Below are 14,156 nucleotides of genomic sequence, written 5' to 3'. Positions count from 1 at the left end.
ATGGTATTAAACTTTTCAATATGGATACATTTCGGTATGAAAACAGTTTGTAATGGTCTGATATAATATTCAAATTGCAAATAAATTTTTATTGATTGTAAGTGGAAAAATCCTCATAATTAATAAGAATAAAGGCTGTCAAACAACCATGTTTGTAACTAATCTGCATAATGCTTTGACTTAGTGATAAAGTTCTAGAATTAAAATTAATTTTCAATAATATTCTGATTTATTGAACAGGTTTGTACATTAAGCTTGATTCTTAGACAAAAATATTTTCTTTTGACCCTGTGATTGTTGGATTTATTGATGCATTTGAGAATGACTGCACAAAAATGGCAAAGCAAACATTAGGAGGGAACAGTTTTATATTTGCAGTGTTTACAGAGGGTTTGGTGGGGGCTAGTTAAAATATGCTTACATGTAGAGCCAGCCTACTGGGCAGGTTTATTTAGGAACATGAAGTTATATATTCACTTGCATTTCACCCAGCAGTTGACCATGACTGCTGCATGACAAGGGCAGACATTTCATTGCCAGTAGTTTGGATTAGAATTGAAAGAAACAGAAACTACCAAGGCTGAAGGTGAGAATCGGTTTTATCAACCTATCAAATTTCATCTTACTGAAGATAAGACTGCATTTCATCATTTCAAAGATAAATGCTGCAACATTTAGTAAGACACTGATTCATTATTTTTACTTGTATGCTGTACTTTCCCCTTACAATTGTGCTCATTTCAGTTTTGAAGGAATGGAGGCCACTGCCTACACCTTTGATGTCTTCTTGTTTCACTTTGTAAAACCAATCAAGCATGTGGTTATGTATGTTCTGCATTATCAAACTTGAAAGCAATCAAACTTTCCAACTTGAGGACGCGTACAGGTGCACAATTTGTTTATCTGCATCTGTATGTGGGTCTGTGCATCTTTTTTTTCTCGTTTTTGTCTGGCGTGTCTGCCTCGAGAACATTTTGTGCTCCACATATAGCTTGCACATGTGGTTGTGGCAAACGTGCACACACACTCACACAGAAACCAATGTGCAACTAAACATGAACAAGACCATCTTATGAGGTTGCTGGTTAGAGGATGTGTAAATAGTTACAACCAAGCAGAAAATAGTGTAACAGAGACATGATCAAAACAAGAAAAGCTCCAAAGTACACAACAAGCAATAACTTGTGATTGTAATCATTCATATTAGGTAGAGAGATGTTGATTTAATTGGAGGGGTTGACTGGACTGCTGGAAAACGTGCTAAAATAACGAAAATATTACCAGGAGGTAGAGATTTTATAAAAAGTAACCTGAGATACTTTTGCTAGTTTAAAATATGTTAAAGATCTGTTGTTGTATCAATGTTCCAAGCCACTCAGAATTTCTGGTTCAGGTTTACGCTACCTCTCAAGAGTCAGAACTAAACACGGAGAAGCAGCATTGAAGGGCTTATTTATGTTCCACTAGTCTTGAACAAACTTCCAGAAAACTGAAAAACTGCAGTATTTTTTCCAACTTGTCATTGTTTTCCCTTACTTTGCTACTGTAATGAAATGTTTTTTGCTGATTTGTTGTTTTGTTTTCCTTATAATCATGTAAATGACTTTGAATTGCCTTGTTGCTGAAAATATGTGCGATAAAGTTGTCTTGCCTTAAAGTAAAGTAGCTGGAGACTATCAAACCACTACCACCACTTTTTTTTTTTTAACATTTAATCTTTTTTTGCCTGGAATGCTGTTAGATTTATGCTACTCATAATTGGACTTAAACCTTCACAACCGATTCCACTTTCTTCTCAATTTGTCTCTAATATTGTCAAGATGTTTTCTAGGAAAGGTGGGATTAATTTTTGAATAAATAATGAATAAACTTTAAGGGGTTTGAATTAAAATATATTTTCAAGTGCAAAAGATCTAGTATAAAAGTAATATTGTAATTATCTAGAGAGATTTGCTTGATTTAATGACTCCAGTGGTGGCAATGGATGCTATACAAGTTCAAATGTTCGCAAAGTGGCATGAATACTGGAAACAATTAACATACTTCTCTTCGATCCAATCAAAAGCAACACAATCCAAATTTTGGCTAGTCAAATGCTCTTTAATCAACTGCTTGCTACAGGTTGAGTTATAGCCCTTGAGAAAGAAGTGGTTGTTAGATGTCTTCTGCAGGAAATGTGCACGGCTGTAGTGTGAACTGACGCAGTGTGTGTGGTTTTCAACAGGTATGAGTCTTTGCAGGCTATTTTGGCCAAGCAGGTTTACTCTGGTTTACCCAAACAGAACTGTGTCTCGTTTTGAAGCTTTGCAGCTGTTCAGATAACTGGCTTGAAATTTGTCTACATTATTTAACTATGTATTTGTGTGTAAAGGTTGTCTTTATGTTTATGTTGAGATGGTGCTGTGAGTGGGCACTATATAAATAAAAATATTTGGTAACACTTTATTTGAAAGGGGTTGAATAAGACTGTCATGACACTTTCATAAACATGACATAACACATGACATAAACATGAATAAGCCTTCATGAATATTTATGACTGTTGTCATAAAGCGTCATTCGGTAAATCATGACACTTTTAATACAAAGTTGACATTATTCAAAATGTCTTTGTTATGACAACTTGACATTAACCAGGAAATCATTACTGTTTAAACTTTACCTTTAATAACACAAAGTTACCTCATTTTTAAAGTGCAATCAATAATACTTTTATAACAAATTTATATCAGTAATGATTTATTGGTTAATGTCAAGTTGTCATAACAGACATTTTGAATAATGTCAACTTTGTATTAAAAGTGTCATAATTTACCGAATGACGCTTTATGACAACAGTCATAAATATTCATGAAGGCTTTTTCATGTTTATGACAGTGTCATGTCAGTCTTATTCAACCCCCTTCAAATAAAATGGTACCACATAATTTTTATATAATTTGCGTTTGTTTCAGACATGTTGGTCCATATCATTTAAAACTGAGTACATCCTACAAACCTAATGTAAAACATACAAATTAACACAACTCTTCAAGACGAAAAAAACAAACAAAAACAAAACATTTAGAACATAAAAATCTGGTCCCATGGATCTAAATTTATGGCATTTTCTGGTAATCAGATGTACAATAATGTAAATTTACATATAAATGGAGTTTATAAGATGAAATGTTTAGGTATCATTCTGGACAACAAACTTACTTGGAGGCAGCATATTTAATATATTAGAAATACCATTTCAAAAAAGTATTGGAACATTGTTTAAAATAAAAATATTTAGGCTTGTTAACATTTCAACATGCTAAAGAGAGAAGCAAATATAAAAGTGTTTCAGTTATCGGGGTGAAACTGGAATGAATTGAATGATGATCTCAAATTATGAGCTTTTTTGGTGAGCTTTAACTGTTATGTATGTATGTATGTATGTATGTATGTATGTATGTATGTATGTATGTATGTATGTATGTATGTATGTATGTATGTATGTATGCATGCATGCATGTATAAGTATTGTGTAAATATATGTATGCAATGTGAGTATTTTTTGATTATCAGTTTATAAAAAAGCATTTTATTTTATTGTAAATTTACCAAAATAAAGTTAATTTGAACCTGACATTCTGTGTCTGTTTCACAGAAATGAGTCCAGTTCTGGTGATCCTACTGTTGTCTGCATCGCTGCTGTCTACTGGTGACAGTGGAAAAGTGTTGGTTTTCCCAGTGGATGGGAGTCACTGGCTGAACATGAAAATCCTTCTGGAGGCGTTACATTCTCGGGGGCATGAAATAACGGTGTTCCGCTCCTCAACCAGCTGGTACATTTCTGAATTTTCCCCCCTTTACACGTCCATTACGATTGCCCAGGAGCAGCCCCAAAACATCGAGAGCCAAGAAGTCATGACTTCCTTCCTGCAGAGGTCTATGGAAATCCGTCAAAATGAAGGAACATTATGGGCTTTCTTTCAGTTTTACAGGAATCTGTTCAATTTGTTTGGAGAAAACCAGAAAGGTGTAGCAAAGATGGTCATCAGCACCTTCGAGAATGAGACTCTGATAAGGCAGCTAAATGAAACTGGATATGATCTTTTTCTGACGGACCCTGCGTTCCCAGGAGGAGTGCTGCTGGCACACTATCTCAAGCTTCCCTTGGTGTTGAATGTACGCTGGATTCCCGGTGGAGAGGGTCACTTTGCTATCGCTCCTTCTCCACTGTCCTACATTCCTGCTGTGTTCTCCCATTTCTCTGACAAAATGCCCTTTTTCCAAAGAATCCATAATATTATCTTTCACGGCATGTTGGTCTACATGCAATACTTTGTTTCTGGTCCAAAATACCGGGTTATATGTGATAAATATTTTGGAGATGACGTGAATACTTTGTCTCTAATACAAGCTGCAGATCTCTGGCTAATGCGGGTTGATTTTACCTTTGAGTTCCCTCGCCCCACTATGCCCAACGTCATCTACATTGGGGGCTTCCAAGGTAAACCATCCAAGCCTTTGTCATCGGATTTAGAGGAGTTTGTGCAGAGCTCTGGTGAACATGGAGTAATTGTGATGACTCTTGGCACTCTGCTGAGCGACCTTGGCCCTGAGGTGTCAGAAACCTTTGCATCAGCGTTTGCCAGCCTCCCTCAGAAAGTTTTGTGGAGACATATTGGTAAACAACCAGCTTTTTTAGGGAACAATACTATGCTGGTTAAATGGTTGCCTCAAAACGACATCCTTGGCCATCCTAAAACTAAGGTTTTCATCACACACGGAGGCACCAATGGCATCTACGAGGCCATCTACCATGGTGTACCAGTTCTAGGCATTCCACTCATCTTTGACCAGTACGACAACATCATCCGTCTGAAGGCAAGAGGTGTGGCTGAGATAGTCGACGTGACAAAAATGACTGTCGACTCTCTGAAAAGTGCTCTGAAGTCCATTTTAGATCCAGAAAAGCCCTACAAGCAGAACCTGGTCAAACTATCACAGCTTCATCATGACAAACCAATGAAACCCCTTGACAGTGCTGTATTCTGGATCGAGTATGTCATGAGGCATCGGGGTGCGCCACACTTGCGCTCCGAGTCTTGTAAGATGCCCTGGTATGCCTACTACTGCCTAGATGTAATGGCATTCTGTTTAGCAATTATGCTACTTATCATTTTCTTGATCTGGATTTCCTGTAGAATCTGCTTTAGCAGTTTGATAAGAAACAGGAAGTCTAAGCTTGAATAGAAGTAGTGATAATACACTTTGTTGTTGTAAGTCAGTAAGAGCAAAAATTTACGGGGTATTACCATATACATTTTCTTGAGAATACTGTAATGAACCACACAATATGTCCTCTAAACAATAATATGGTGAAAAAAGTTTTAACCTCAATAAACACTGCGGTATATACCTGATAAGCAATACTATTGTTCATACTGCAGAAAAAACATTATTGAAGGCATATGACTTTAATTAAAATAATCAGACAAGCATGAAATATTTCCACTGTCTTAACCAGTGTTAAAGCTGCAGTATGTAACTTTTACAAAAAAAGCTACATACATTTTTGTTAGAACTGTCGCTATGAGACAGATAAGTGAAAAGATCAATTTCCTCCACCTTCTCCCTGAGCTACTATGAAAATAATTGAATATTATTGAATAATAATTGAATATTATTAGTATAACAATATTTCCAATGTTAAACATGGTAATAGGCAAGTCTGTAACCATTTAAATAATACAAAATATTCTGCTTTTCTGCAAACCAAAACAGAAGAACAATGACACTTGCTTGAAGTGTGAAAGAGAATCTGTGCAATGTACATAGATATGTTCAGCACAAAAACAGGCTAGGTACTGACTAGTTTTGTGGTCTGAGTGTGAACTGTTATAAAATACAAAATCCTTAACATCTTGCATTAACACCATTTTTGTAATGATAAATTGTTTGGCACATTGTGTTTCATGTTTCTTGTTTTATTATTAGTCACAGCTGTAAATTTATTTACTACTAATCAGAACGTCAGTAGTTTTGATGCCAACTTTGAAGCCAAAAGGTTGGCATCAAAGTAAATTTTTCAACACACCTTTTTGGAAACATTGAATTGGATACATAACCCATAACCCAGGGTATTTGTTTGCTATGAACAAAAAGCAGAAAAACATTAGCAAAGGCAGCACCATCACATTTTTATTCAGCAGTTTATAAGATCATTTTCTTTGTTGGGTGTGTATTTTCATTATTATTACTTTTTAGTGAAACACAAAAAAATGAAAAAGGGATTGTCTAATTTATTACTGTTTTAATGTGTCTGTCAATATGGTGGCAATAGCGATAGTGATTGACTAGTGCTGCCAAAACAATCTAAGACTGCACTAGTTTTTGCTCCTTTGCAAAATGCATTTCTATGGATCCTTTGACTCTTTAAAGAGAGAGCAAAGGATTGGAAAATAATATGCAACAAAACCTCCAAATTCACTTGGTTTTCATATCAACAATGAGTAATATCTAATTATTGTAAGATGTGAATTCCCAAAGTCCAAAATGAAATAAGTTCACATGGGAATCTTTAATATGTCTCTGAAAAAGCTGCTAAAGAGTTTTCTGTAGTGCTGCCACATGGTTAAACTAAGAAATCTGTATATATTTCAACATTTATGTATATTTTTTTGAGTTGATTACTTTGGTAAGAAAGGCAGTTTTTCAGTCTCAACTCAATGTGTGAACAGAATGAATACTTTCAAAGGTTTGAGAGTCCTACCTATATCAATTGCTGCTTGTGCAGAAAACAGGTTCATAATCAATCAGAGGTACATCAGTAAAGCAGAAGTAGGTAACAGGAAAAAACGGGTTTTGCATTGTCAGATGGAAAAAGCTACTGCGTCTTGACATCACACCAAGCACTGTTTAAAAAAGTGTGTTCCTGTTTTAGAAACACTTATAGTGCCTAGAAGAAACAGCGGTTCATGTGCTATATTCAAGTTCATTTCCTAAATAAACTTTAAGAAGTTAAACTGATCAAAACTGTTCGAAAAGTAAAGCTGTAATTAGCTTTAAAAGTATAACCCCTATGTTTGCTTTCAGATATGAATATAAATGCTGATCCTGTTTCCTAAATTGTTAGTAACACCTGGTTTGCCATCTAAAGAAAAATTGCTTTGCTTCTAATGAACTGGAAAAAAGGTTCTGGTACCTGCAACATTTCTAGGGAAATGCTGCTTCATGCAACTGAAATCGTGCCGTTTGTTTTGTTGTGTTTAAGTTTCAGACGTGGCCAGCTGCTATTGCTGGGTTCCAGTGACTTAAATTATTTTCTCCTGTTGGTTTATTATCTCTGATGGACTGGCAACCTGCCCAGTCAACCAATCAGCACCAATGATTGGTTGATGCTGCTCCTGGACTGGATGCTTTGAAAATGCCAGCAAATAGTGTATGAATTAGTATTGTCCTATTGCTATTACTCCATTTATTCATGTTGATATTTCATGAATGAATGGGAGTATGTTTTGGTTTATCATCACTTCAGTCATTACATTAAACAATCCTAAGAATATCTGTAAATATAAAGATATTAAGGGCTTAATATGATTTATTTTTGTCATGTTGAGGGTAAAATATGATGCATATATTCAATGCTTTAAATGTTTCAGGGCAGTGCATGTTGTAGATGTAGAGCGGCCATCCAAAGCAGCAGTCAGGGGTTTGATCTCTCTGTGACTTTAACCAGACGTCTTTGCTCTTCTCTTTTTAACCATTTGATCTGCTCAAAAGATCAAACAGGCCAGAAAAACATCTAAAAACAGTATGCTAATCAATGTTCGCTATTAACCCCCCAACACACACATGCAGATTAATGAAAAGGTTTAGTTGAGAAATGAATTGGAAACCTACAATTTGAGCTTGTGTCCATAAAATGGATTTTATAACCATTGCAGTTCTGCGGTGAATAATCAAGAACTTTGATAAAAGATGAATCACATAAAACATAAAATAATTAAGATGTTCATGTTTGGGAGGGGTGTTTGTAAATATCGAAACTGTATGTGTGACAAATATATTTTCAGATCAGTATACCACTTAATTTTATAAAATATATTCCCTCTAGTCCAGATTCTAACACACCAATATAAGCAAAAGTCAGAAGAGGACTAATCAAATGAATTGGAGTTCATACATTGTACAAGGTCTTATTATTCTAAAATAATAGGATTCTCATTATTTATTTTATTGCTATTCTAGTAAAACATCGAAACCGATCTGACTTCATTTTAAATTTATTAAATGTTTTTGCATCTGACAACATAAGAAAAAAGAAAACAAAACATAAAAAACATTACAAAAATATAAAAAGGTATCAATTATTATATTGAATGAAAAAGAAAAATGTCACACTTCATCTGGTTCACTCTGTGGAACCGGCACAGATGAGGAATTTGACTTAAACAATCGGCTGAACATCTGTTGACCTCCCTGCAGCTGCTGCCTGAGGTGAGCACCCATGTCTTCATAAACGTGGAGGTAAACCAGCGGGTTAAGAGCGCTGTTCAGACTTACAAGACCACGACTTGCCTGACGAGCATTGAAGACTCCTGAATCCCATAAGGGGCATATCTTCTGATGCATCAGGACTCTGGAATACAGGCTGAGGTTCTTGAAGACATGGTAGGGTGCATAACAAAGCAAGAAGAGAAGAATCAAAATGACCAACAGCTTCAAGCTTCGTTGTTTCAGGTCCTGGTCAATCGTTTTTGAGCGGCAGACAACCAGAGTCACATGTCCGTAGCTCCAAATGGTGATAAGGAATGGGATGCAAAATCCAAATGACGTCCATATGATGGAGTAATTCAGGTAACTCTCCATATGTTCATTTGAGGTGCTGTCAAAACATTTTGATCCATTATTAAATGTTTTTGGGTAGAACATGTCTGGGAGACTTTGAGCTCCCACCAGAATCCAAACAACGACTGAGATGATCACAGAGTGAGTCGTAGTCAATCTCCCCATTGCTCTCATAGGATGGACGATGGACAGGTACCTGTACACACTTATACAGGTGAGGAATCCAATGCTGCAGTACAGATTCAGGTTGAAGCAAAATCTTGTTACCAAGCAGAATCCTTCCCCAAAGATCCATTTGTTTCCTTTAAGGTGGTACACGATCAGAAAGGGGAGAGTGAGCAGATACAAAATATCTGCTAGTCCAAGATTTAGGACAAAGATGTTGATATTCCCCAGTTTCCTCCAGTTGCGCCGCAAAGAGTTCAATCCCCATCCATTAGCAATCAGTCCAACAATAAACACCAAGATGTGAAGAGTTGGCAGAATTGTATGTTCAAATAATTTCTTATCTGGTTGAGGACAAATAGTTTTATTCATTTTGTCTTTCAGAAAGAAATGATATCAGCCCCTCTCCTCTGAGGCTCTGCTCACAGATGAAAATAAACTGAAAGAAAACACTCCTAAATAACTTCCTTTTTGAAGCCCCGCCTAGTTGTAGGCGGATATAGCTGTGCACGTAAAAAAAAAAAGAAAAAAAAACTGCAACACCTTGTCCAAATCTGTCTAAAGAGTCTTATCACACTAAGTTATGGTGCAGATTTGACAAGCAAATGATTAATTATAATAAAACCCGGACATGATATGTGATCTTTGTAGCAAAGCCCTTAAAAAATGACAAGTAATTTTAATTCATCATTTCAGATAAAACCAAAGAACAGGTGCACTACAAAAACAAAATTTTATTTTGTTTTTGTAGTTCACTGAGTTCAATTAACTCCTCAATTATTCTGAGTATTTTACTCATTATGTCCCCCGTTGGTCCTGTTTCACACAATAAATAAGGTCTGGGAATGAAGTGACAAGGCAGCTGAAAACAATGCAGTTTTTAGTTAGAAATTAAGTTATTCAAAAACAAAAATGATACAGTAACTTTATAAAATGACGGCAAAAAGAAGCTCTCAAAAAAAAAAAAATTAAGGAGCTTATTTTTGTTTTTGAAGAGATCCAATGCTATACTGGTTGAATACTTTCAGTTCCAAAAATTTTCAGAGGAAACGTTAGAAACGGTCTTGTTTCTGTCACTCTTCTGTAGAGATTACTTTCCATTTATGTGGTTTGTTTATGAAAATTGCAGCTGGGGGTCTTGTCAGGAGAGTTGCCATGTAAAACTGAGCAATACTTTGTGTTTAAACCAAATTAAAACCAGTTTAAACCTCAAATTCATGATATTTGTTTTTGACCTTTCTTTAAGTTGGATTGAGTCTTTGGTGCCATCTGGTGGTGGTGAAAATTATTACACTCATCTGGTGTTTACATGAACATATCTGTATTTTTTAGGAGTTATTAATTAAACAAACTGTCCTCAAACATATAATTATGTATATTATATGCATTTATAAGTATTTATCCAAGGAAACCAGATTCTGTCATGAATGCAAAGCGGTTTCTACATTTGGCAAAATGGACAAGTAGAGAGAGGGATTCTACCACCTACTGACAACATGATGTTGGTTATGCTTGAGTTGTTGGATCAACAACTCAAGCATAAAGGCGGCTTCAATCAGAAAAAAATACTGTGATTACTTATTGGCAGCTGGTAAGATGTCATGAAAAAGTCAAGCAGGTAGCCAGCAGTAAAAGACCAGAAAATACAAAGTCTACATAGCTCTTGGGTTTGCTGTGAATTCAAGATAGTGTAAAATTGTCACCCATTCTGATAAGCTAAAACATAAACAATATCGTCACAAATTTTGAATAAACATGTCTTAAAAAAGATAAACTGATGACGGTCGATAGAAATCATAAACAAAATTCCTACTCATCCAAAGAGGTTTTTGTGTCAAAAATAATGAATAACCATGTTTGTAACTAATCTGCATAATGCTTTGACTTAGTGATAAAGTTCCTGAATTAAAATGAATTTTCATAATATTCTGATTTATTGAACAGGTTTGTACATTAAGCTTGATTCTTAGACAAAAATATTTTCTTTTGACCCTGTGATTGTTGGATTTATTGATGAATTTGAGAATGACTGCACAAAAATGGCAAAGCAAACATTAGGAGGGAACAGTTTTATATTTGCAGTGTTTACAGAGGGTTTGGTGGGGGCTAGTTAAAATATGCTTACATGTAGAGCCAGCCTATGGGCAGGTTTATTTAGGAACACGAAGTTATATATTCACTTGCATTTCACCCAGCAGCTGACCATGACTGCTGCATGACAAGGGCAGACATTTCATTGTAGTTTGGATTAGAATTGAAAGAAATGGAAACTACCAAAGCTGAAGGTGAGAATTGGTTTTATCAACCTATCAAATTTCTACTTACTGCAGATAAAACTGCATTTCATCATTTCAAAGATAAATGTTGCAACATTTACTAAGACTCTGATTCATTATTTTTACTAGTATACTGTACTTTCCCCTTATAATTGTGCTCATTTCAGTTTATTGAGGCGATTTACTGGCTGTCAACCGTGACCGCCAGTGAACAGGTGTTAAAAGATGTTAACAGGAAAAGTAACACGCATAATACACTGGGGAAAACCCTGTAATCATGCATGTAGTTATGCATGTTTTGCATTATCAAACTTGGAAGCAATCAAACTTTCCAACTTGAGAACATGTACAGTTGCATGATTGGTTTGTATCTGCATCTATATTTGTGTCTGTTCATCTTTTTTTTCTCGTTTCTCTCTGGCTTGTCTGCCTCGAGAACATATAGCTTGCACATCTTCCTTTGGCCAACGTGCACACACACTCACAGACATTTGTGAGTGTGTGACCATCTTATTAGGTTGCTGGTTAGAGGATGTGGCTCAGGTAAAAAGTCACAACCAAGCCGAGAATAGTGGTAACAGAAATATGATCAATAAAAGGTAAAGTTTTTTCGCTATTAACCCACCAACACACACATGCAGATTAATGAAAATGTTTAGTTGAGAAATGAATTGGAAACCTACAATTTGAGCTTGTGTCCATAAAATGGATTTTATAACCATTGCAGTTCTGCGGTGAATAATCAAGAACTTTGATAAAAGATGAATCACATAAAATAATTAAGATGTTCATGTTTGGGAGGGGTGTTTGTAAATATCGAAACTGTATGTGTGACAAATATATTTTCAGATCAGTAATCCACTTAATTTTATAAAATATATTCCCTCTAGTCCAGATTCTAACACACCAATATAAGCAAAAGTCAGAAGAGGACTAATCAAATTAATTGGAGTTCATACATTGTACAAGGTCTTATTATTCTAAAATAATAGGATTCTCATTATTTTATTGCTATTCTAGTAAAACATCGAAACCGATCTGACTTCATTTTAAATTGAATCAAAAAGAAAAATGTCACACTTCATCTGGTTCACTCTGTGGAACCGGCGCAGATGAGGAATTTGACTTAAACAATCGGCTGAACATCTGTTGACCTCCCTGCAGCTGCTGCCTGAGGTGAGCACCCATGTCTTCATAAACGTGGAGGTAAACCAGCGGGTTAAGAGCGCTGTTCAGACTTACAAGGCCATGACTTGCCTGACGAGCAATGAAGACTCCTGAATCCCATTTGGGGCATGTCTCCTGATGTATCAGGACTCTGGAATACATGCTGAGGTTCTTGAAGACATGGTAGGGTGCATAACAAAGCAAGAAGAGAAGAATCAAAATGACCAACAGCTTCAAGCTTCGTTGTTTCAGGTCCTGGTCAATCGTTTTTGAGCGGCAGACTACCAGAGTCACATGTCCGTAGCTCCAAATGGTGATAAGGAATGGGATTCAAAATCCAAATGACGTCCATATGATGGAGTAAATCAGGTAACTTTCCATATGTTTGTATGAGGTGCTGTCAAAACATTTTGATCCATTATTAAATGTTTTTGGGTAGAACATGTCTGGGAGACTTTGAGCTCCCACCAGAATCCAAACAACGACTGAGATGATCACAGAGTGAGTCGTAGTCAATCTCCCCATTGCTCTCATAGGATGGACGATGGACAGGTACCTGTACACACTTATACAGGTGAGGAATCCAATGCTGCAGTACAGATTCAGGTTGAAGCAAAATCTTGTTAACAAGCAGAATCCTTCTCCAAAGATCCATGTATTTTCTTTAAGGTGGTACACGATCAGAAAGGGGAGAGTGAGCAGATACAAAATATCTGCTAGTCCAATATTTAGGACAAAGACGTTGATATTCCCCAGTTTCTTCCAGTTGCGCCGCAAAGAGTTCAATCCCCATCCATTAGCAATCAGTCCAACAATAAACACCAAGATGTGAAGAGTTGGCAAAATTATATGTTCAAATAATTTCTTATCTTGTTGAGGACAAATAGTTTTATTCATTTTGTCTTTCAGAAACAAATGATATCAGCCCTTCTCCTCTGAGGCTCCGCTCACAGATGAAAATAAACTGCAAGAAAACACTCCTAAATAACTTCCTTTTTGAAGCCCCGCCTAGTTGTAGGCGGATATAGCTGTGCATGTCAAAAAAAAAAGAAAACCTTAACCCTAAAAGAAAAACTGCAACACCCTGTCGTTATGGTGCATATTTGACAAGCAAATGATTCATTATAATAAAACCCGGACATGACAAAAGACATTTGTAGCAAAGCCCTTAAAAAATGACATTTTTAATTCATCATTTCAGATAAAACAAAAGAACAGGTGCACTACAAAAACAAAATCTTATTTTTGGTCTAGGTTCTACTGTAAATATCTTAGTACACTTGAAATAAGCTTGTTTAAAGTAAATAATTCCTTAATATTGATAAAATATGAGTTCTACTGGAAGATTAACATATGACATGGGATAAATGTCTTCCTATAAATGAAATTTATTCATCCCAGACCTTACTTATTTCACACAATAAATAAGGTCTGGGAATGAAGAGAGAAGGCAGTTGGAAACAATGCAGTTTTCAGTTAGAAATGAAGTTATTCAAAAACAAAAATGATACAGTAACATTATAAAATTAGGGCAAAAAGAAGCGCTCAAAAAAAATTTAAGGAGCTTATTTTTGTTTTTGAAGAGATCCAATGCTATACTGGTTGAATACATTCAGTTCCAAAAATTTTCAGAGGAAATGTTAGAAATGGTCTTGTTTCTGTCACTCTTCTGTAGAGATTACTTTCCATTTATGTGGTTTGTTTATGAAAATTGCAGCTTGG

General features: G+C 35.7%; 2 protein-coding genes and 1 pseudogene across 2 annotated transcripts; 1 reads left to right on the top strand and 2 right to left on the bottom strand.

The window, feature by feature from the left end:
- The first annotated feature begins 483 nt into the window (after positions 1 to 483).
- LOC148158401 (UDP-glucuronosyltransferase 2B20-like) lies at positions 484 to 5,275 on the top strand. Its single transcript, XM_088007127.1, has 2 exons — positions 484 to 586; positions 3,638 to 5,275. The coding sequence occupies exon 2, from the start codon at positions 3,640 to 3,642 to the stop codon at positions 5,227 to 5,229; it is 1,590 nt and encodes a 529-aa protein (XP_087863253.1). The 5' UTR covers positions 484 to 586; positions 3,638 to 3,639; the 3' UTR covers positions 5,230 to 5,275.
- A 2,970-nt stretch (positions 5,276 to 8,245) lies between these two features.
- LOC148158400 (P2Y purinoceptor 1-like) lies at positions 8,246 to 9,619 on the bottom strand. The gene has a single exon (XM_088007128.1). The coding sequence runs from the start codon at positions 9,361 to 9,363 to the stop codon at positions 8,374 to 8,376; it is 990 nt and encodes a 329-aa protein (XP_087863254.1). The 5' UTR covers positions 9,364 to 9,619; the 3' UTR covers positions 8,246 to 8,373.
- Positions 9,620 to 10,902: 1,283 nt separating this feature from the next.
- On the bottom strand, positions 10,903 to 13,762 carry LOC106910844 (P2Y purinoceptor 1-like; annotated as a pseudogene).
- Positions 13,763 to 14,156: the final 394 nt, after the last annotated feature.

This window comes from Poecilia mexicana, unplaced genomic scaffold, assembly GCF_051168715.1.
Source record: "Poecilia mexicana isolate PSO_F unplaced genomic scaffold, ASM5116871v1 scaffold_7, whole genome shotgun sequence".
Lineage (NCBI taxonomy): Eukaryota > Metazoa > Chordata > Actinopteri > Cyprinodontiformes > Poeciliidae > Poecilia > Poecilia mexicana.
Note: the sequence above shows the minus strand (reverse complement) of the source record. Positions and strands in the feature narration are given on the sequence as shown.